A 23,111-nucleotide genomic window follows, 5' to 3' on the forward strand; every position below is an offset into this window, starting at 1 on the left:
GTCGGTCCCTGTGAGGGAGGAGGGAGATTAATTCCCCTGACTCGATGAAGAGTTCGTGATGTGAGTTATTTCTGAATCCTCAAGTAATGTCAAGACCCATCAAGCTACAGAGTTAATTAGTTCGCCTGGTGTCATCAGGGATGTATGATGGGCGTCCGTGATTGGCTTGCCAGACGCACCTGATGAGGGTTCATCATGGGACTGATTTAGTAAACTCGCTCACGATGAGTGTTGTCTCGTGGGGGGGCGGGTGAGGGGGGAGGATTTATTTGATATAAAGATGTTCCTCTGTTTTTTAACATCTCCAGACTCTGCTGTTTTCAGATATAGATTCTTTTTTCTTTCACTTTGTTTTCAAAAGAAGATTGATAATGGTCAGTATTTCTTCTCTTCCTTGTCTGGAATATAGCTATGAAGTGAACCATCACTTACTTACCTTCAGGTAATAAGAATATTGTGCTTCCGTTAAGACTCTACATCTTTGAATTAACTGTGATCAAGATCATTATGGGGAAGTTCTGTTTTGGGTAATGGACCACCACCCAAATCACATTCAGTTAAATCAAATCAGTGATAGCAGTTGATATGATTTACTGGCCAGTTATTGTGTGTGTGTGTGTGTGTGTGTGTGTGTGTGTGTGTGTGTGTGTGTGTGTCCTTGGTTGTGAGAAGATAGCCACAACTGTTGTGACGGGAGTGGGTAGGGCTAACAATGGGCTCAAGGTGGTACAACAGGCGAGCCCTGCAGAAGTAGAGATGGTTGTGGGCGAGTGTGGAATGTGAAGTTTGCCTCATCGTGAGGGGCATGAGGGTGTACAGGGATGCGCTCCGCAGGTGTGCTGGTCTTGGTGGTGGCAGATGCGAGGACGTCACGGTCTCTGTGGACTCCCCTGGGGCGGTGGTCGCTACGTGCTGTGGTAGCGGTGGTGGCTATGGGACACTGTGACGCTGCCAGGACTCTGACGGCTCCCCTGCTGGCGCACACCACGGACGTGGCCCTCCTGTGTCCTTCGCCCCTCGGACACAACAAGGTAGGAGGATGTCAGGCAAGGGCCATCTGACACACACACACACACACACACACACACACACAGGTTCTTGCCGCTGTGTGGGGTAGGAGTTTCACCTACGCCTGATAGAAAGACACACATACACACGCGCTAGTTCACTGGATACCCACGGAGTGTAGCGGTACTAAGAGACTGAGTCCAATTACACGTGCATCTATCAATCACCCGCTCATCCACACCTTATTAGCATGAAAGCAGTAAGGTAGCTCTGGAGACGCTGTGTGTGTGTGTGTGTGTGTGTGTGTGTGTGTGTGTGTGTGTGTGTGTGTGTGTGTGTGTGCTAGTGTGAGGTTAAGACTAAAAGCTTCACAGTATTGAAGGTCAATGTAGAGTAAGCAAGTGGCTGGGTAGCGTCGTTGCCTCCCTTGTTAATTTGCTAATCAGTACAACATATTTATGCTCCTCCGAGACTGGAATAATTCAAAGAAAACAAAAATAGTTATCAATGCGACTTTAAATGATAAATCCGGTGTATAACAAGGGAGCGGAGAACTGAGGAAATTCCAGCAATTGAAATAAATCTGACGATGGTTGTATACAAATGAACTCAGGAACAGATGGTATGCGCACGTAGTCCCTGTGGAACCATTTTATTGACACTATTGTCTTTGTTCCTGACACACGTGTAGTTGTTAACAAACACAATGTGTGTCACGGCAGGTACCTCCTGGTCACCAAGTGTGGACCTACCTCCCTTACTCCTCCGGCAAGCAGATGGTTGACCTGGGAATGTTGAGTCCCCTGGCCTTCCTGACCCGGCGTGACCTGCTGCAGGACCGGTTCTCCAACATGGGTCAGATAACGATCAACGTCTCCAGCGACTACGACGACGCGCCTATGGTCCTGCTGCGCCCTGACCAGACCGTGGACGGCGCCAGCGTTCGACTGCTCGACGCCCTCGCCTCTTGGCTCGGCTTCAGTCGAACCTTCACCAAAACCGCCAGCGACGGTAACAACATCTCTCGTTTATCAGTGGTGTCGGAAGTCACAGGCGCTACATGGTGGCCGAGGGAAACTGCAAGGCATTACACTGGGGTTGTTGTTATCGTAGTTGTTGTTGTTGTTGTTGTTGTTGTTGTTGTTTTCATTGTTGTATTGGTGTGTACGACGTCATTCAGGTTCGCTGTGGTTGTAGAGCTGAACTACAACGAGGAGGAGTAAGGGATCTTCACGCCTGGATGGAAGGAGGTGGCAGGAACATTATCGCGTTGCCTCGCCTCACAACATAAGATATTATTGTAGCCAAAAGAGAACATATTTTCAATACTGTAGAAAGTGTTGGTTGAGGGGGAAGTGAAGACTTGGTGGTGGAGGGTAGAGTGAAGATGTGGTGGTTTACGGTAGAGTGAAGATGTGTTGGTGGAGGGTAGAGTTATATGATGGTGGAGGGTAGAGTTATGTGGTGGTGGAGGGTAGAGTTATGCGGTGGTGGAGGGTACAGTGAAGATGTGGTGGTTTACGGTAGAGTGAAGATGTGTTGGTGGAGGGTAGAGTTATGCGGTGGTGGAGGGTAGAGTTATGCGGTGGTGGAGGGTAGAGTTATGCGGTGGTGGAGGGTAGAGTTTCGTGGTGGTGGAGGGTACAGTGAAGATGTGGTGGTTTACAGTAGAGTGAAGATGTGGTGGTGGAGGGTAGAGTTATGCGGTGGTGGAGGGTAGAGTTATGCGGTGGTGGAGGGTAGAGTTATGCGGTGGTGGAGGGTAGAGTTTCGTGGTGGTGGAGGGTACAGTGAAGATGTGGTGGTTTACGGTAGCGTGAAGATGTGTTGGTGGAGGGTAGAGTTATGCGGTGGTGGAGGGTAGAGTTTCGTGGTGGTGGAGGGTACAGTGAAGATGTGGTGGTTTACGGTAGCGTGAAGATGTGTTGGTGGAGGGTAGAGTTATGCGGTGGTGGAGGGTAGAGTTTCGTGGTGGTGGAGGGTACAGTGAAGATGTGGTGGTTTACAGTAGAGTGAAGATGTGTTGGTGGAGGGTAACGTGAAAATATGATGGTGAGGATTATGTTGGGCTGACGGACCTGTCATGTTGACGGCTCAAAGACTTGACCTCTGTGCTGTTGGGCAGCCAGCCTCGCCATCCCAGCCACAGGTCCAGCACGTCACCTACAAGAACCTCAGGAATGGTAGTAAGTCCATCATTCTCATTCTGAGGAATGGAAGAGAATTCTTCAGTCTACGTTTAATGGTTCTTCTGGTTACGTACCATTGATAACAGTGGCTGAACACAATAGAGGGGGACTTTTTCGAATTTCTCAGAGACTCAGGTTTTACTCCACTCTCAAAAAATGTCAAAAAGATTCCAAAAATCTTAGAATACTATAACTGTCTCCCTTACTAAGAGAGGGGGGAACCCAATGTTTTTTTTTTTTTTCTCAGACTTTTTTCTATAATCGTTTTCCTTATTTTTGTCAGCAATCAGCACCCTGGCCCCGACCACTGACCAGCCCCTTACGGGTCAGGTCAAAAAGGCATTGTTTACCAAGTGTCATCAAAGATGGGCTTGACCTGACTTGCAAAGATCAGGTCGATGGTGTCAAGGTTGTAGGCCGTCGGTGTGTCGAGATACTGATGAAGAAGATATGCGTGTGTGTCGAGGGTGAAGCTAATCTAGATTATATCATGTGTGTTGTAATGGTGAGGTTGGTAGTGAAACTGATGATGAGCGACATCATGGTCAGTGACGTATTGCAAAGGCTCACTCACGAATGTTAGCCATTCGTATCTAAACAGCCTCACGATAGAAATGATCCTGAAGTAGAAGAGGTTTTCACGATTTATTATTATCATTATTATTTTGCTTTGTCGCTGTCTCCCGCGTTAGCGAGGTAACGCAAGGAAACAGACGAAAGAATGGCCCAACCCACCCACATACACATGTATATACATATGATTTATGTTTGAATAAAATACCTGGCATAATTTGGTCATTCCTTTGGGTTTTGATCTTAGCCCTATCGACTTCCTGGTTCATTACGGTCGACAACGTTATTTGATAACCACCACTCGAATCAGTCTTCTGTGGTCAATTATAGTTCTAAAGCCATACACAACCCCACTATGTATAACGAGCAGACGTACCCGGGAAATAATATTAAAAGATATTTCATCTTCAGTATAGCTGGCTGCCTAAGAAGACCACCGACAGAGAGTCTGCCTGTATGAATATAATTTCATGAGACCATAAGTCGAGCTGGATACTCTTAGATAGATTCAGGAACTGGTTAGTAGGACGTGAGGCGAATTATGGCTCGCTCCTCCCTAATTTCAATACCTTTAGAAGCAGGTTCTGCGGAATCTTGTTGAGGGAGGTTTGAATATTGCGGTACTCTCTCTCTCTCTCTCTCTCTCTCTCTCTCTCTCTCTCTCTCTCTCTCTCTCTCTCTCTCTCTCTCTCTCTCTCTCTGTATATATATATATATATATATATATATATATATATATATATATATATATATATATATATATATATATATATATATATATATATATATATATATATATATACACACCAGAGTACATAATGATAGGTTATACCATACTATATATACCAGAAAGAGGATACATCATAATGTTGCCCAATATACCATGACCTAAGAGCAAGAAACCCAGACTTATATAAAGCAGTGTTAACGTGAAGTTCAGGCGTGACACCAGAGGCCTTAGATTCTGCACAGTCCAAGACCCGTTGGTGTGTGTGTGTGTGTGTGTGTGTGTGTGTGTGTGTGTGTGTGTGTGTGTGTGTGTGTGTCTGTGTGTATGCCATTTAGTACTACTTATAAAGATGCGAATCGCTCTTAAGTGATCAGACATTCTATTTATATATCAATGTTATATCCCTCCATATGTCAATGTTATATCCCTCTACATATCAGTATTATATCCCTCTACGTATCAGTATCATATCCCTCTATATATCAATGTTATATTCCATGTTCTCACTCCTCTGCGATATCTTAAGGGAGGCTGTTGAGTACGTCTCCCAGTCGAATATAAATAACAGAAGATCGAGTAATGAATGTATTGTCTGGAGTCAACGAAACGGGTTAAGTTTTTCCTATTGAAACTCACACCCCAGCTAACCCGTCTCTTCCTCCAGCGTGAAACCTCACATTTATTCATATTCAATCTCAACATTCTCCTTTCTCACACTCTCCCAACCGCAGAAACCAGTTTTTGCTGTTTCTCACTCGAGTCTGCCACCAGCGCCGTGTCATCAGCAAACAGTAATTGATTTACCTCCCAGGAATCCACACAGCTGATAGACTCTCCCCAAAACTATTGCATTCCTGTCATCACCGCGCCATCCATAAAATGTTTGAACAGTCATGGTGACATTACAAGCCCTTGCCGCAGACCCACCTTTACATGGAACCAACAGCTCTTCTCTCTGCCTCCTCGTACGCACGTATTGAAATATCTTGATAAAAACTCCTCAGTGCTTCTAATAGCTATTCCTCCTGTGCCATATATTCTTAAGACTTTCCACAAAGCATTTCTATCAGCCCTATCATACGCTGACTCCAGATCCATAAATGCCACATAGAAATATTTCTGCTTCTTTATGTGTTTCTCACACAAGATCCTCAAAGCAAACATCTGATCCACACATCCTCTACCACTTCTGAAGCCACAGTGTTCTTCCCTAATCTGATGTTCTGCGCACGAGACCGCCTTCTTAATCACTACTCCTTCATACAGCTCACAAGGTACACTCAACAGACTTATGCCTTTGTAGTTTGAACCCTCACCTTTTATCTCCTTTGCCTTCATACGTTGTCACTATACATGCATTCCTCCAATCCTCATTATGATCCATACATATGTCAGATTTAGAATAGAACTGACTAGTCGTATTAAATGACTAAGTGAACGTAATGATTTCTAACTGAAAAATATAAAGATTTAATTTCAACTAGGAAATATGGATTCCGTTAATCATATAGGTCATATCATAAGGTATTGTAGGTAAGATATTGTCTGTGATTTTTAACTTCGTTGGACTTTCTCGTAAATTTCTGCTATTCATCCACGGTGGATTATTATGAAATGCATATCCAGACAACATTAAACTTTACGCTTTGAACAGAGACTCATAATGTGGATATTAACTGCATATCATCCTTACTTTATAGTCTCTCTTGATGGTGCAAGTAATATTGAAACGTGGGCTAGTAAAACCAAAGGTGTCCACTCTCTCTCTCTCTCTCTCTCTCTCTCTCTCTCTCTCTCTCTCTCTCTCTCTCTCTCTCCTTCAAATCAAACACGTTATACCCCCACAGAGATCTGGAGACTTCGAACCCCACAGGCATATAGCAGCAACCTAAAGAGATATTATTCAAATAGAGAAGAAAAAAACAACTCACCAGTGAAGCATAAAACAAAATAGATTAAGAAGAAACTAGAGAAAATAGAGATTTATGAAGAGTACACACAGATGGCAGATTCTCACACATCACAAAACCTTAGAAAAAGGACGACAAAATTATGAAAGATGTATCTTAAAGGAAGTACTCCGAAGAAATAGAATAAAGAGATAAAAAGCTAAAAGAATGACTTGAGCAATCAGATGCAGTGATGGTGATAGCACTGTGTGTACCCAGCAATAGGCCAGGGTCTCGCATGATGTGGAAGAATTAGCCTTATCTGCAGCGCTCGGCACGTATCAGGCAGGAGTACTTACCACAGGCGAGCAGACACACACTTGACTCTGAGAGGTGATGATGGTTCCCCAACACTGGTGTTAATGGCTGGGATATACCATTAAGTGGTCACCACTGATACGTCACTGATCTATTATAAACAAATGTAAGTGTATGCGAACAGGTATATATATATATATATATATATATATATATATATATATATATATATATATATATATATAAAAATGTATTTACAGTTGAGTGGGGGTCGAAAGAGAATGGGCGCTGGATTGGAATGCTTGGTGACGTATACCGTGGAGAGAAGCAGCTGGCCATCAACTACTTCACCGTCACTAGTGAGAGGGCGCTCGACTTCGACTTCTCCGTCTCCTACTTCAATGAAGGGTAAGTCACCTGAGTCTCCCACGACCGCCTCCTTACTGCACGTTGGGTCACTGTGTGTCCTTCGCACCAACGGAGGCAAGTGTTGAGCACTGCTGTTTACGAACATGATTCATTATCCTATCACAACTCATGGTTGAGGTAAGTGAAACACTGCAGTCATGAAACAAGGATGAATATTCATTGAAACACTGTGGCCATGAAACAGGTTGAATATTCAGCGAAACGCTGTGGGCATGAAACACGATAGATATTCAATGAAACACCATGGCCATGAAACAGGTTGCATATTGAATATTTCTAATAAGGCATTCAGGACACGCCATTGTATAAGGCACGAGGAAGATGTAAAACTACATAACCTCTTGACCCCGTCGTGAACTCTGACCTCATCTGTGTGACCTGTGTCCCCAGGTTTGGGCTCAGCCTGCTGGTTCCGCCGCCTCTACCCCGCTGGAGTAGTGTGGTGCGTCCCTTCACAGGCCCGGTGTGGGCGGCCATGGGCGGCCTCCTCCTGCTGGGTGCTGTCGTCCTGTACGCCATCGCCAAGCGACGCCTTCCTGCCCTCGACGCCTTCTTCCTCGTCCTCATGGTGAATCTAGATGTATTCTCGTACTCTCATGACGATGATGCTATGACTTCACAACAGACCAAGAAATAGCGAATAATTTGGTATATGTCTTAACACGCCCAGTGGTGTAAGCTGACGACATGGCACTAACGATTCAAGTAATCACGAAACAGGAACATATATTGTCAGAGATATTTTTTCCTCCCTCCTTCAACAGAGCACTTCCTTCCTAACACAGTTTACGTGTCTCATGCATCTAACATCTTCTAGTACCACGGGATTACGGGGCGCCACACAGCTTCATAGGGTCCGTTAAGCCATGGAATCAATTCTTTAAAAGAGACGTTGTCATGAGTCTGGTAGAAGCAGCAAGTCATGGGCATTAGTCGCACGTTTCTCAGCACATGTAGCTTGGAGCGACGTCAGTAACGCAGTTCCTCAACACATGTAGCTTGGAGCGACGTCAGTAATGCAGTTCTCTTCAGTGGCGTCCCCCCCACCCACCAACCCCCGGTAATTTAGATACAGCGACGTCGTACGGATTTAAGTCAACACCAGTCTGTAAATTCAGGTAAACTATATTTGTAAATTCATCGAAACAAACCCCGTTAATTCAGTGCAACGACATCCTGCAAATTCATCAGCACAACATTTCTGTGTTCGCTCTACTATTATTACGTTTTCCAGAGAATTTCAGTTTGAGATAATCCAGTATTTCACGAGTGTAATTTTGTATACAGTCACACACAAAAAAAGAACAACACTGGGACTAAAAATGTACATAGGATGCAGTAACTCTTCACAATTCGTCAAACATTTCACTAAATACAATCTAAAAAAAGACAAAAGGCTGGATAAACTGAACTAATTGCATTTTGCTAATGAGCCGCTATTCATTGGTAGGCAAGTTTGAAAACCTGTAGATGAAAAGGCACGATAATCATACGAAGTGGCAAGGTTGAGCAAGGGCAACGGTTGGCTCGTTGGTCAATAAGGCTTTAGGCATATGAACCTCCTCCAGGGTCATATGAACCTCCTCCAGGGGTCATATGAACCTCCTCCAGGGGTCATATGAACCTCCTCCAGGGTCATATGAACCTCCTCCAGGGGTCATATGAACCTCCTCCAGGGGTCATATGAACCTCCTCCAGGGGTCATATGAACCTCCTCCAGGGGTCATATGAACCTCCTCCAGGGGTCATATGAACCTCCTCCAGGGTCATATGAACCTCCTCCAGGGGTCATATGAACCTCCTCCAGGGGTCATATGAACCTCCTCCAGGGGTCATATGAACCTCCTCCAGGGGTCATTAAGACCATCAACACCACCAGATCACATCCATTCACTTGATCATCTTTAACACCTTCTTCAGGTGTTCAGGGTGATGAGTCTGAGACCACATACAGTGTCTCAACTCTCCATGTACCCCCTCGGGGATACACTGATCATATACATCAGTTGTGTGTGCGCAAACACTTCAAGTAAATGATTCTCGTTAATACAGAATTCCACTTACTGTTACAGGGGTAGATGCTCCTCGCTCATGCAAAACAATATTGATGACGAAAAACACTCTTGATTGCATACCAGTTTTCGTTGCGAAGTAAAGGAAATTGTGAAAACAAATTCTAGGCCAAGATGAGTAACAGATGAGCCAAGTGATGATCCATGGTTGAGTAACTAGTTTATGATTCATGTGACAACACGAGGAAGACTGTCTACTGACGGAGGGAATATTAAAGTTACCCTTCACAGAATTCACTTACCGTACAACCCAATCATGCATAATTCTGCCACTGTCTCCCCCCCCCCCCTTCCAATTCTCAAAAAGAAAACGAAAATGGTTTTACTTTCTGTTGGGAAAATGTAAATCGGACTGGTACTGACATTTACATAATTGTGAGAGAATATGACATTAAAGCGCCGCGTAGACTGAAGATATCTGAAGAAAATCAAGATAGAAAACCAATACACAATCGCTAACATTCTTCCTTTAATTCATTTTTTCCCGAAAAATTCTACAAAAAACGTGAAATAAAAACGTTGAGAAAGACGTGGGAACCAACACTTGGCTGTGTGTGTGTGTGTGTGTGTGTGTGTGTGTGTGTGTGTCCGCACCGGGGTAACTTTTGTAAATAAAAACAATATTTCTCATGTGGGGGACGGCGCACAACACCAGTGTAAGCGGGAAAAATCCCCCGGAGATACGACAGCAGCTGGACACATGATGCCTGGCCACACACACACACACACACACACACACACACACACACACACAACCTATATATATATATATATATATATATATATATATATATATATATATATATATATATATATATATATACTTCCCTCTCTTCATGGAGGTAGCGTTATGAACAGGCTAACAAACCACACTCTCATTTGCACATCACATTAGTTCTCTCTTTTTTTTCTATGCCTCGAAACCAGAGCTCACCATCCACAGACAAGCCTTAGGCTGTCAAGAATAGTTCCTGGACAGCTTCATGTGCACACCATCTCAGTCAGACTGGGCCTACTACCACGCCTCTCTCTCACGCTGTCATGTCCCTTCACGATCAACCCGCCTCTCACTACTTGTCGTCCTCAGCATTCCCGCCACTTGCACAGGGGTCCCGGGTTCGATCCTGGCTGTTGGAGGTTTGTATGTTCTATGATATATATATATATATATATATATATATATATATATTTTTTTTTTTTTTTTTTTTTTTTTTTTTTTTTATACTTTGTCGCTGTCTCCCGCGTTTGCGAGGTAGCGCAAGGAAACAGACGAAAGAAATGGCCCCCCCCCCCCATACACATGCACATACACACGTCCACACACGCAAATATACATACCTACACAGCTTTCCATGGTTTACCCCAGACGCTCCACATGCCTTGCTTCAATCCACTGACAGCACGTCAACCCCTGTATACCACATGACTCCAATTCACTCTATTTCTTGCCCTCCTTTCACCCTCCTGCATGTTCAGGCCCCGATCACACAAAATCTCTTTCACTCCATATATATATATATATATATATATATATATATATATATATATATATATATATATATATATATATATATATGTGTGTCGGAGGTGGAGGGAGCGAGGAGAGGAGGGAGACCAAATTGGAGGTGGAAAGATGGAGTGAAAAGGATTTTGTGTGATCGGGGCCTGAACATGCAGGAGGGTGAAAGGAGGGCAAGGAATAGAGTGAATTGGAGCGATGTGGTATACAGGGGTTGACGTGCTGTCAGTGGATTGAATCAAGGCATGTGAAGCGTCTGGGGTAAACCATGGAAAGCTGTGTAGGTATGTATATTTGCGTGTGTGGACGTGTGTATGTACATGTGTATGGGGGGGGTTGGGCCATTTCTTTCGTCTGTTTCCTTGCGCTACCTCGCAAACGCGGGAGACAGCGACAAAGTATAAAAAAAAAAAAAAAAAAAAAAATATATATATATATATATATATATATATATATATAATTTTTTTCTTTTTTTTCAACGCCTCATCAGAGCCATTACATATAGGATTCAGAGGGAAGAGTACAATCCATAATACAATAAAGAAAAAGTAGTAAATCGTGACAGTTGAGGAGAGCAGCGAGCAGTGAGGTCGTGAGCAGGAACCGTCCACCGCGCCGCTCACCTGAGTCAGGTCAGAGTGGTCGTCCAAACTTCGTATTTACCTCAGTAAACTTTTCCTGGTATTCGGAATTTTTCACTCCTTCTCTCTCTCTCTCTCTCTCTGCCTTTCTTCATTCCCGTCGACACCCAGCCACACATGAAGTGACAACCCCCTCCCCCACGCACACGCGCGAGGTAACGCTAGAAAAAGACAACAAAGGCCACATTCGTTCACACTCATTCTCTAGCTGTCATGTATAATGCACCGAAACCACAGCTCCCTTTTCATATCCAGGCCCCACAAAACTTTCCAGGTGTTTGCTTTGAAGAATGTGTGTGAGAAATACTTAAAAAAAACAAATGTATTTGTATGTAGCATTTATGGATCTGGAGAAAGCATATGATAGAGTTGATAGAGATGCTCTGTGGAAGGTATTAAGAATATATGGTGTGGGAGGCAAGTTGTTAGAAGCAGTGAAAAGTTTTTATCGAGGATGTGAGACATGTGTACGAGTAGGAAGAGAGGAAAGTGATTGGTTCTCAGTGAATGTAGGTTTGCGGCAGGGGTGTGTGATGTCTCCATGGTTGTTTAATTTGTTTATGGATGGGGTTGTTAGGGAGGTGAATGCAAGAGTTTTGGTGAGAGGTGCAAGTATGCAGTCTGTTTTGGATGAAAGGGCTTGGGAAGTGAGTCAGTTGTTGTTCGCTGATGATACAGCGCTGATGGCTGATTCGGTTGAGAAACTGCAGAAGCTGGTGACTGAGTTTGGTAAAGTGTGTGAAAGAAGAAAGCTGAGAGTAAATGTGAATAAGAGCAAGGTTATTAGGTACAGTAGGGTTGAGGGACAAGTCAACTGGGAGATAAGTTTGAATGGAGAAAAACTGGGGAAAGTGAAGTGTTTCAGACATCTCGGAGTGGACTTGCAGCTGATGGAACCATGGAAGCGGAAGTGAGTCGTAAGGTGGTGGAGGAGGCGAAAGCTCTGGAAGCGTTAAAAAATTGTATGGAAGGCGAGAACGTTATCTCGGAAAGCAAAACTGGGTATGATTGAAGGAACAGTGTTCCAACAATGTTATATGGCTGTGAGGCGTGGGCTATATATAGGGTTGTGCGGAGGAGGGTGGATGTGTTGAAAATGAGATGTATGAGGACAATATGTGGTGTAAGGTGGTTTGATTGAGTAAGTAATGAAAGGGTAAGAGAGATGTGTGGTAATAAAAAGAGTGTGGTCGAGAGAGCAGAAGAGGGTGTTTTGAAATGGTTTGGTCATATGGAGAGAATGAGTGAGGAAAGATTGACCAAGAAGATATATGTGTCAGAGGTGGAGGGAACGAGGAGAAGTGGGAGACCAAATTGGAAGAGGAAGGATGGAGTGAAAAAGATTTTGATCGGGGCCTGAACATGCAGGAGGGTGAAAGGCGTGCAAGGAATAGAGTGAATTGGAACGATGTGGTAGACCGGGGTCTATATATATATATATATATATATATATATATATATATATATATATATATATATATATATATATACTAGTCTGTTTATGTAAGATTTTCATTTGTTTACATGTAACAAAGAACGCCGGCTGTTACGGGGCAACAGGAAAATAAACATCTTTAAAAGCTGCAGATAACCTATCTAATTTACGATACAACGTATGATATTCTGATATAAGAATATCAGTAGTGAATAAACACCAGAGTGAGATGTGGTCGAAATAAAACGTTAACGAATGTCAGTTATGACGTCACGTGTCAACAAACATCACCGCTCAAGGCAGCCAGTTGCCTTTGGACGGTAGGAGTGGGAGTACGGGTCTAGACGCATTACGCCTTCAGTATCGACATTAGAGCTAGGATATGTGTTTGTACACTTGACTCCACTGTGCAGGCTTGATGCGGGAATATTATGCAGACACGAGGGATCGAGAGTAAGAGAAGCTACTGATTCATTCACCTGACAGACTTCAATATTTTGGGTTGTTTTTTTTTGTGTTTGAGTTTTGTGAGCCTTATTTGTATTCGTCTTTCCAAAAGTTTCGTGGAAAATTGACACTTGATCAAAGTGTCGGAGTGGAAGGGCGTTCATTTCATCTTATACCTTCTGCCGCCGCTCAACTTGGCTAGCAAACACAGGAGACATAGGTTATAATTATACCACTTCTGAAGGAAATGGCGAAGAGATTTTATGATAACATTAGTATTGTGTCGGCTCAAGTAGTAGGATCAGAAGTGGAAGAAAAAATTCATTCTCTATGAAAACAAAATATAGAATAGCAACTTCTATGCTAATCAAGTAAATCCTACATTCATAAGACTGAATTTGAGTTAAACTTCATTGTGAAGCTTACGAGTATTGCTAAAGTTTTTACCTTACCTTTTAAACACAGTCATCAATACCTGCTGAAACCCAGGCCAGGATTTCTTTTGTATTTTCTTTGTGTTTTCAGGAAAGATGCAAGGACATCGAGAAACTTGAACTGGATGCGTTTATTATGCACACTTAGTAAGCTTGGAAATGTAATCCGATGAATGCAAACCAAACCTAATTCAACCTGATGTTATTACGTTTGGTGAGAGTTTCTAGACTCGTCTCCACGTGTCTGAGTTAGTATTTTCCTTAGAGAGAGAGAGGGAGAGAGAGAGAGAGAGAGAGAGAGAGAGAGAGAGAGAGAGAGAGAGAGAGAGAGAGAGAGAGACTGTACCTCCTGCAGGGTGTGACCAACGAGCCTGTGTGGCACGTACCCAGAGAGTGGTCCCAGCGGCTGTTCCTGGCCTCCTGGTGGGTGGGTGGCTTCGTCCTGGTCGTCTGCTACACCGGCAACCTCATCGCCGTCCTCACTGTGCCCACCTTCCCCTCCAGGTGAGTCTCACTCTGCTCCCGTCCGTCAAGGTTAGGTTACGTAACCCTCCTCGTCTCAGGCGATCTCCAGACGAGTTTTGCCTTCCTTTCAGGGGAATGTAGGTGAGTCCCATCCATCACAGTTGTCTCCCTCAAAGGGAGCTTCTTTACTCATCCATGAGGACAGGTGAGCCCCTACTCATCTCTGGCATGTCGGAGGAACCTGTGGTCCCTTTCAAGACGCCTCCTTCCTCATTTCCCCAATGAGTTTTGCTGTTTGCCGTTCAGCTTTCTACTGATCAGATCTGTCTCAAAACGCAGCCTGAGGCATTCATGCCACACCCACGTCGTCACTCATTACAAGGATTTATATATATATATATATATATATATATATATATATATATATATATATATATATATATATATATATATATATATATATATATATGTGTGTGTGTGTGTGTGCGTGTGTGTGTGTGTGTGTGTGTGTGTGTGTGTGTGTGTGTACCTTGATGCCAATCTGAAATGAGTTGGAATGCTTCTGTAGTTCATAAAGAATTATTACCTGTCATTTTTAGGGTACCTTATCGTGTCTACCCAAACCTGATTCACTGCCTGATCCCCTGGGTTGGCGCCGCTCAGATGGTACTCTACCCTGTTCTTACGACCAAGAAGCGAGACTAGTTAAACCAGACGCACAACTCGCTCGTGCTATGAAGTAAAACCACATATATTCCCCCTTACTTTATATTCACGAATGGAAGCAAAACTCGATAGATTTATCCAAGCATGATCCTGGAAAATGTTGATGATTGCTATGATCATAAAAACGCCCAGCAACATTATCTGTACCACAGAAACAAAACGCCTCGGTTTTTATAAGAACTTGCAAGAGGTAGGCTATCTTCCCCCAGCTGCCCAGCGCGACACCCTCGAGCAGCTCCAGGATTTATGGTTTCAGACCCCGAGATGTTTACGTCCTTGACCACTACCTTGACTACAATGTCAGTATGTTGTATAATCATGTAGATTATCTTATCATAACTTGATGATATATGGATTATGTTCCACTTATTTTAAACTGAGTGCTGTTAACACTCGTCAACACGTTTCCCTTCCATGATTTACCTTTGCCCACAAATTTTCCCACAAGCTTATATTTTCCTCCTCGAAAACATGACTGCTAGGGTGACCGAGTGATGGAATCCCTCCCGTGCATCATTTTCTTTGAGTCTAAGTGATCTGGTCTTGATTCCTCCTTAAGTAATGTTACCTCTGGAAATTTCCTTGAGTAATAATTTACTTCTGGAACTTTTTCAAGTAATTATTAACTTCTGGAAACCTTCTTAAGTAATAATTAACTTCTGGAAACTTTGTTAAGTAATGATTAACTTCTGGAAACTTTCTTAAGTAATGATTAACTTCTGGAAACTTTCTTGAGTAATAATTAACTTCTGGAAACTTTCTTAATTAATAATCAACTTCTGGAAACTTTTTCAATAATCATTAACTTTTGGGAACCTTCCTAAGTAATAATGAACTTAATGGAACTCTTGATATTTTGGAGAGGTGGACTTTATGAATATATATCTAAAGTTCTGCAGCGAAGCATTTGTGGTCTAACAAAATCCATAGCTACACTCTTGTGCTTTCTGGCCAAATATTTTCATATTTTCGGTTTTGCTTAAAGTAATTAATCATAGGTGAATTCCAAATAGCTTCAAGAAAAAATATATTTCGGTTAATCAGTGATTTTATTAGAGTTTAGCGTAATTAAGTTAAGGGTTTAATCATGTTCAACACCTCGCAACAGGTCGTGAGACGTTTAGTTCGATTTCAAAAGGTTTCACGTTGATATCACAGGCAGTGACACCTCTCCAACTAGTTCCTAATCAGAAAAAAAAGGCACTTCTGAAAAATACATATATTTTTTTTTTTTTTTGGTGACTATTTCATCTTTTCCCCAGAATTTTGATTTCATGTAAAGCTTCGCCGAACATGTTGTGAATCACGTGCATTAAGAACTTCAAGTTTAAACAGCCATATTTCCGATGTGATCATTAAACGTATTTATAAATTTCTTAATTACTGGCGACCTGGCCTTCCCGGGGTCCATTTTACAGGCCATTACGTTAATGATGATGATAATAAGATCCTACATTGAGTTACGTTTTTTCTTTTTTTGAATTTCGAAACAAAACGCTTTTCAGTGATAGCAACTAAACATTAGAATTTTGACTTTCTGCCATATTTTTCTCTTTCATGTTCTTTATAGATTCGATTTATTTTTCTTTACAATCCCATTGTACAAAGGCAAGGGGAACAAAGGCGAAGGTTCGAACTACAAAGGTATAAGGTTGTTGAGTGAGCCTGCTAAGCCGTATGGGAGAGTGATGAGTGAGAGGGTACAGCCATGTCTGGAGAATCAGACTGAGAAACAATACACTTTCGAGGAGTGGCAGAGGATGTGTGGATCAGGCGTTTGCTTTGAAGAATTTGTGTGAGGAACATTCATTGACGGATCTAGAAAAAGCATATGATAGGGGATGATAGAATTGCTCGGTGATAGGCACATGAATGTGAGGAAAGCTGCTAGAGGAAGTAAGGAGTTTTTGTCAAGAGTATAAGGCATGTGTGGGAGTAGGAGGAGAAGAGGGTGAGTTGATCCAGGTGAAGGCTGGTCTGTGGCAAGGGTGTGTGCTGTCGCCATGGCTTTTTTATTGTTTTTAGATGACGTGGAGAAAGAGGTAAATGCGAGGGTTTTGGGGCGAGGTGAGTCAGTTGATGTTTGCTTATGACGCGGTGATGGTGGCAGATTAGAGTGAATAACTGCAGAAGTTGGTATCTGAGTGTGTGGAAGGAGAGAGTTGAGAGTGATTGTGAATAAAAGGAAAGTTTTAGCAGAAAAAGAGACAGGTTATTTGGTGTGAGGCTTTGAATGGAGAAAACTAGGAGGAAGTGAAGCATTTAAGATATTTGGGAATGGATATGGCAGTGAATAGAACCAAAGCAGCTGAAGTGAGCCATGTGGTGGGTGAGGAGGCGAAAGTTCTGGCCGCATTAATGAAATGTGGAGAGACCACTGGCCTCTGTGTCTACGTGGGAGGATTGCGATGCAATTGAGCAGTAAGTGTTCGGTGCCTACATCACGGTAGTTGCATCGTAGACATGATGGCTCTTGCGATATGTTGAATCGATGTCTGTAGTATTGTGAGGATGTATGATATCTAGAACACAGTCGTGAAAGTATAACTTATGTATGTGTGGGGAGTTTGGTTTCAGATTGGTGTATATATGTTGCAAAGGCTTTTAAGACCTCGGTGATTAGTTATTTCTCACGACTGTGTATTCATTTTCTGCAAATTTTCTGCAATGCTCTGATCAACACTGTCCTTACTGGTATATTGAATAATATCTTCAAGAAAATGTAACTTGAGGACTGGAAAACATCTTATGGATTTGGATTTTTCACTTGAATATTTTGTGGTTTTTCAGGATCCACACTATAGAGGAGCTGGCGAAAAGCCCATACAGGTATGGTTCTGTTCACCACTCTGCTCTCCTCTGCTCCGTGGCTCTGTTGTCCTGACCCTACTCTGTCCTACCACTCCGCTCCTCCTGCACTACCATGCTCCATGACTCTTGCCTCAGCATTACTCTTTTCCATGACTCAACTGCCTCAGCACTGACCTGTTCCAACACCTTACTGCCACGGCATTGCTCTATTCCACCAGTCTGTAGCCTCACCACTACTCTGTTCCCTCACTCTGCTGTCCCTACACTACTCTATTCCATGAATCTCCTGCCCAGCACTGCTCACTTCCACTACTCTGCATCTCTAGTACTATCCTGTTCCACTCCTCTTTACTCCAGAGTACTACCCTATTCCACTGCTCTGCTGCAGAGCACTACCCCGTTCCACTTCTCTCCCGCAAAATACTGCACTGTTCCATGGATCTACCGCTCAGCTTTGCTCTCTCCCACAACTCTTGATCTCGGTTGTGGTCCAGAACACACTAATTCGTGACACTTGTTCATTACCTCAAGACTCCATGTCCTAAATTTGTTTTATGAATCTGTTTCATAGACTTCCTTCGTATCTGTTCCATTACGCTCTTCCATGATACACATGCAAGAAGTCCCATGTGTATCTTAGATGCATTCTTCTCTCTAAAACATTTTAAATATTCTGCTTAAGAAACTTAAGAGATTTTGCGTTGAATTGTTCATCTCCCGGAACATCAACGCTTCACTGTGTGTGTCCTGGCCACCCGAGGCAAGACCACGAGGCACAGTAAAGCACAGTGAAGCACATCCCTCCTCTCTATCAGTCGTGCTTCTTTAACTTCTTTGTCCCTGACCAATATTTTCGCTCCTGACACAATTTCCTCACCTCTCACTGTCTTCTTCCCACCAGATTGTGTACACTTTACTCTGACACTTCGTATTCCTTTCTTTATCACTGTATAATACTTCTTTCCCTCAACAGAGCTCTGTAGCTTTTATTTCCAGCTTCTGCAGTACTGCATAATGAAACCTATACCCAGTACTGATGGCCCGTCGAAGCTTCTGCTTCGACAATTGCTCATCCTGGGAGATGTTGATATTGAAAGTATTCAGCACACGATTGGTAGATTTATATGTATCTTTCTTCTCTCGACTATGTGCGCCAAAAAGTGCCCAATTTCTACCTGTAACCAAAGTCATACTTGAGAACATTGTCAGTCATTTTTGAGGCAAATACTGACGTCTTTTATATCGTTTTGATGACTCCTTCATGGTTGTCCTTGTGTATATGATCAGCTTTGTCAATACACTTCGGTGGATGGTTGCCAGACCCTTTTCATCTCAGTATGAGCTTCTAATAATACTAGCGGTGTTGAGCAGATACTAACATAACTATCGTCTAAACTGGTCGTTTCTGGAGGAACACGTCACCACGTGTCTATCCCCAGGTCTCAGTGTAACACGTGAAACATATACCTTCGTCAGGCTGTGCATGCACGACTATGGGGAGTTCGTCCCAGAGGCCCTAGCCACATCGACCGAGAGGGCGCTCGCCGCTCTGGGAGACAAGCTGGACTTGGTACCCATCATCAATGAGATGACCTTCAAGGGTATAGAGGGCTGTATTGAGATGGTGCTGTCGGGGACCCACGCCCTCATCGAAACGCTCTCCTACATGGAGGTCGTCTACATCAAACTCGGCCACGGCAGCCGCGTCTACCCCATGAAGGACCAGATCTACAAAGGCAGCCTGGCTTTCATCTTCCAGAAGGGTACGCCCTGGAAGGTCAAGTTCGACGACGGAATTCAGCGGATGGTCGAAGCCGGGCTGGTGCATAAATGGCACAGCGACCTGATGGACGAGCTGAAGAGGGGAACTGAGGAGGTAATGGCGGGAGAAGGATTCTGTAGAGGGACACACGAAACACAAACGAAATATATAAACATTCCAGCCATTATACAATGCATATGATAACACCGTTTCAGCCAGAATGATCTATATTTTACAGTTATATCTACCAGATAATGAGTTTGAGTTGCAGCTGCAGGATATTACCTCTTGCTGTAGGATCTGATATCCTTATCCCCATTGGCAGGACACGTCGTCAGGGCGCCTACAGTCTTTGACACTGGCGCACCTTCAGGGTCCTCTCTACCTCCTGCTTACGGGTCTTGCCATCTCCACCGTCTGCTTCGTCGGGGAACACCTCGCGTACTTCTCACCGTCCAGGACCTGCTTCTGGAGAACCTCCAAGCCCTGGAAAACAGATCTAGAGAGAACCTAAGACCCAGCACGTCCCTCGAGGACATCATATCTCGTAGGAGGCGAGCACTGGATGTATCAACCAATACAGCAAGTGGAGTCGAAGCATTCTGTCACTGTAGGAGTAGTGGAGTCAAACTCTTTTCTTGCTGTTCATCACACTTTAGTAATATACACATCATTTCCTCGATACATTATCTTCCTTATACACGAGAAGAACACTACACGCCACCAGCCCAAGCCTCTCCCTGCAGCAAGATGGAAATCCTCCATAGCCTTGTGATCTCATAAGGACGTGGCTGTATCAGGATCTGGAGTCTCTTGTTTTACTGGAGGACATCAGGGAGCTTATAACGCTTCGGTAGCGTAACACAAGTTTACCCATTGCAGTGATGTTACTGTTGTAGTTGTCTCATTACGTGGAAGATGTAAGCTCACTTAATGTTAATTAAAGGTTGATGGAGGATCGTCTCACGGATCCAGCCAGTGTCTGCTGCACACACTCTTGTATTGCTGTTTCCACCTAGTACTATTTTTTTTTCCTTCTGTTGCTCTTTCTCATCTAATTTCCTCTCTCTCTCTCTCTCTCTCTCTCTCTCTCTCTCTCTCTCTCTCTCTCTCTCTCTCTCTCTCTCTCTCTCTCTCTCTCTATTTACCATCACTTACTACAAAAGTGTCCACAATGATACATACTCTTCTCTGCCGTTACTGGTCTTAACAGATGAACCAAGTCATTACCTAACAAGGTTGTTATCGCCTTAACCCTTGCCATGACAACCATTAGTTGTAGTCCTTAGTAAAGATTTCCTGTCGCCAGGAATGATGTGATTCAGCCAAAAGAAAAAAAAAAAATGAAATAAAAAAATAAAATAATGATAGCTACAGTTACAATCAACACGGTGGAGGGAAGTACCTACATGTACAAGTGTTGTAGTTCATTGTTTTCCCATCTTGAGGTTGTAAACATCATGATAACATGAGTTATAACATTGGTTATGATATTTACCAAACACGGATCACTTGAATGATGGAGGGGCACGCAAGCATCACCAGATGAATCACCCAACGTGAACTTGATGCTCACCCAACCAGGGACGGTCGGAGAATCACAAACGACTGAAGACCATCGCAACGACGTAACACAACCTCAACCACTGGAACAGATGTCCTTGATATTAAGGTAAACAACCCGGTCATCAACATTTAAAACTCTGGCAGGCATACAACGTTGAACTTTAAGATTCTGAATCCCCCAAACTACGATGTTACATACTTTAAGGTGTGTCTTCCTTCATCATTTTTTAACTTTTTTAAGCGCGCGCGCGCGCGCGCACACGCACACACACACACACACACACACACAACAATAAGACTGCACTATACTATACTATACTATACTATACTATACTATACTATACTATACTATACTATACTAGAAAGAAAATCTTAATCAGGAATTCACCAGAAAATTTTCCTGGGTGCATCTGTAAAGTGCCATGTAGAAATTGTGATAAGTTTTATGTTGGGCAAACTGGTAAGGATCTTTCTGTTAGACTTAAGCAACGCAAATATAGTATAAGAACGGGACAAGAATCAAATGCCTTGTTTAATCACTTTAAAAACTATGATCATTGTATTGACTGAGTAACGCCAACTCAGTTATTAACTCTAATTCTATTACCAAGAGAAATATCATTGAATCTTCTACTATCAAATACACAAAAAAGATTATAATCTTAATATTAGTGATGGTCTGTACAAAGCGGATAACTTTATTGTTGATAAAATTTGTAAAATAATAAGTTTATGATACGCTCGTTGTCTGTCTTGGACAATCGCCTGTTTACGAAATGGCGTCCTAGCTTCATCTCTTCGTCGTATATCAACTGACTGTTATACTTCTCTCTTGTGTCTCCCCTGATGATGTGATTATAACACGAAAGTGCACTTGGGAACTTATCGTTTTTCATTTTCGCCGTGGACTCATAGGAATATATATATATATATATATATATATATATATATATATATATATATATATATATATATATATATATATATATATATATATATATACATATATATATATATATATATATATATATATATATATATATATATACATATATATATATATATATATATATATATATATATATATATATATACTGTACCAGTACGTTCAAACATTCTACCATCGTGCTAAAATATGCCGTGTTTTTAAGGCGATATCATAGAGTGATACATTTTGAGCACATACGAGATCTGTGGTGAAGAGGATGACGAAAAAAAAGTGTGATGCTTAACTCGTAGGACCAGCTCCCGGTACACAGTTGGTCGATTAGCCAAGGTCATGACCCCATAAAAAGGGTCTAATGTCATGCTGTCTCTTGCATGGTGGGGCGGCGTTCAGGAATATGCAGTTGCACTATTAAATTACTGATGTCTAAGCGAGATACTGTATGACGGACTTTTAAGATGACACATCTCTCTCTCTCTCTCTCTCTCTCTCTCTCTCTCTCTCTCTCTCTCTCTCTCTCTCTCTCTCTCTCTCTCTCTCTCTCTCTCTCTCTCTTTAAGGGGTACGGATGAGGATAGCTTTAACTGAGGCAAAGCACTGATCAAAAATATACGGTAGATATCTATGAAACTGTCATACGTAACACACAGACACACACACTCACACACACACACACAGACACACACACACACACACACACACACACACACACACACACACACAGGAGGATCCATCCCAATAATACCAATGCAGTATAGAGCAGACAGCCTGACATATCACGTAGTATTAAAGTCTGTGGGAAAAAAATGTAAGAGTACCACATGACGCGAAGCACTTGGCCACCAACAGCCCTGTGCACGAAGGCCAGTACGAAACTGTGTCAGGCCAAAGTCCACAAACCTAACTTTTTTGGTTTACAATAACAACAACAACAACAGCAACAACAACATAACGTGAAAGCCTATTATTGCAAGGAAAGAGAATGGATATTTTTTTTGTTGTTCTCTGTCTCATGACTTTGTTAAAGCATTTGACAAAGCAAATTTCCGAGTTTTATGAGAGAGAGAGAGAGAGAGAGAGAGAGAGAGAGAGAGAGAGAGAGAGAGAGAGAGAGAGAGAGAGAGTGTGTGTGTGTGTGTGTTAGGAAGTAA

The 23,111-nt window shown here is 42.7% G+C and overlaps 2 protein-coding genes across 2 annotated transcripts; both read left to right on the forward strand.

The window, feature by feature from the left end:
• The first annotated feature begins 821 nt into the window (after positions 1-821).
• Positions 822-2,351, forward strand: LOC139750043 (uncharacterized). Its single transcript, XM_071664381.1, has 2 exons — positions 822-1,031; positions 1,731-2,351. Exons 1-2 carry the CDS (start codon positions 822-824, stop codon positions 2,229-2,231), a joined length of 711 nt encoding a protein of 236 aa, XP_071520482.1. The 3' UTR covers positions 2,232-2,351.
• Positions 2,352-6,973: 4,622 nt separating this feature from the next.
• Positions 6,974-21,318, forward strand: LOC139750276 (ionotropic receptor 21a-like). The gene is made up of 5 exons (XM_071664862.1): positions 6,974-7,115; positions 7,527-7,704; positions 14,040-14,188; positions 19,163-19,562; positions 19,774-21,318. Exons 1-5 carry the CDS (start codon positions 7,006-7,008, stop codon positions 19,960-19,962), a joined length of 1,026 nt encoding a protein of 341 aa, XP_071520963.1. The 5' UTR covers positions 6,974-7,005; the 3' UTR covers positions 19,963-21,318.
• Positions 21,319-23,111: the final 1,793 nt, after the last annotated feature.

This window comes from Panulirus ornatus, chromosome 9 (assembly GCF_036320965.1).
Source record: "Panulirus ornatus isolate Po-2019 chromosome 9, ASM3632096v1, whole genome shotgun sequence".
NCBI classification, from domain to species: Eukaryota; Metazoa; Arthropoda; class Malacostraca; order Decapoda; family Palinuridae; genus Panulirus; species Panulirus ornatus.

Coding starts and splice junctions, on each gene's coding strand:
- LOC139750043 (XM_071664381.1), top strand. CDS start 822: ATGCGCTCCGCAGGTGTGCTGGTCTTGGTGGTGGCAGATGCGAGGACG. Junction 1,032..1,730: donor CGCCCCTCGGACACAACAAG/GTAGGAGGATGT, acceptor GTGTCACGGCAG/GTACCTCCTGGTCACCAAGT.
- LOC139750276 (XM_071664862.1), top strand. CDS start 7,006: ATGCTTGGTGACGTATACCGTGGAGAGAAGCAGCTGGCCATCAACTAC. Junction 7,116..7,526: donor GTCTCCTACTTCAATGAAGG/GTAAGTCACCTG, acceptor CTGTGTCCCCAG/GTTTGGGCTCAGCCTGCTGG. Junction 14,189..19,162: donor GTGCCCACCTTCCCCTCCAG/GTGAGTCTCACT, acceptor TACCTTCGTCAG/GCTGTGCATGCACGACTATG.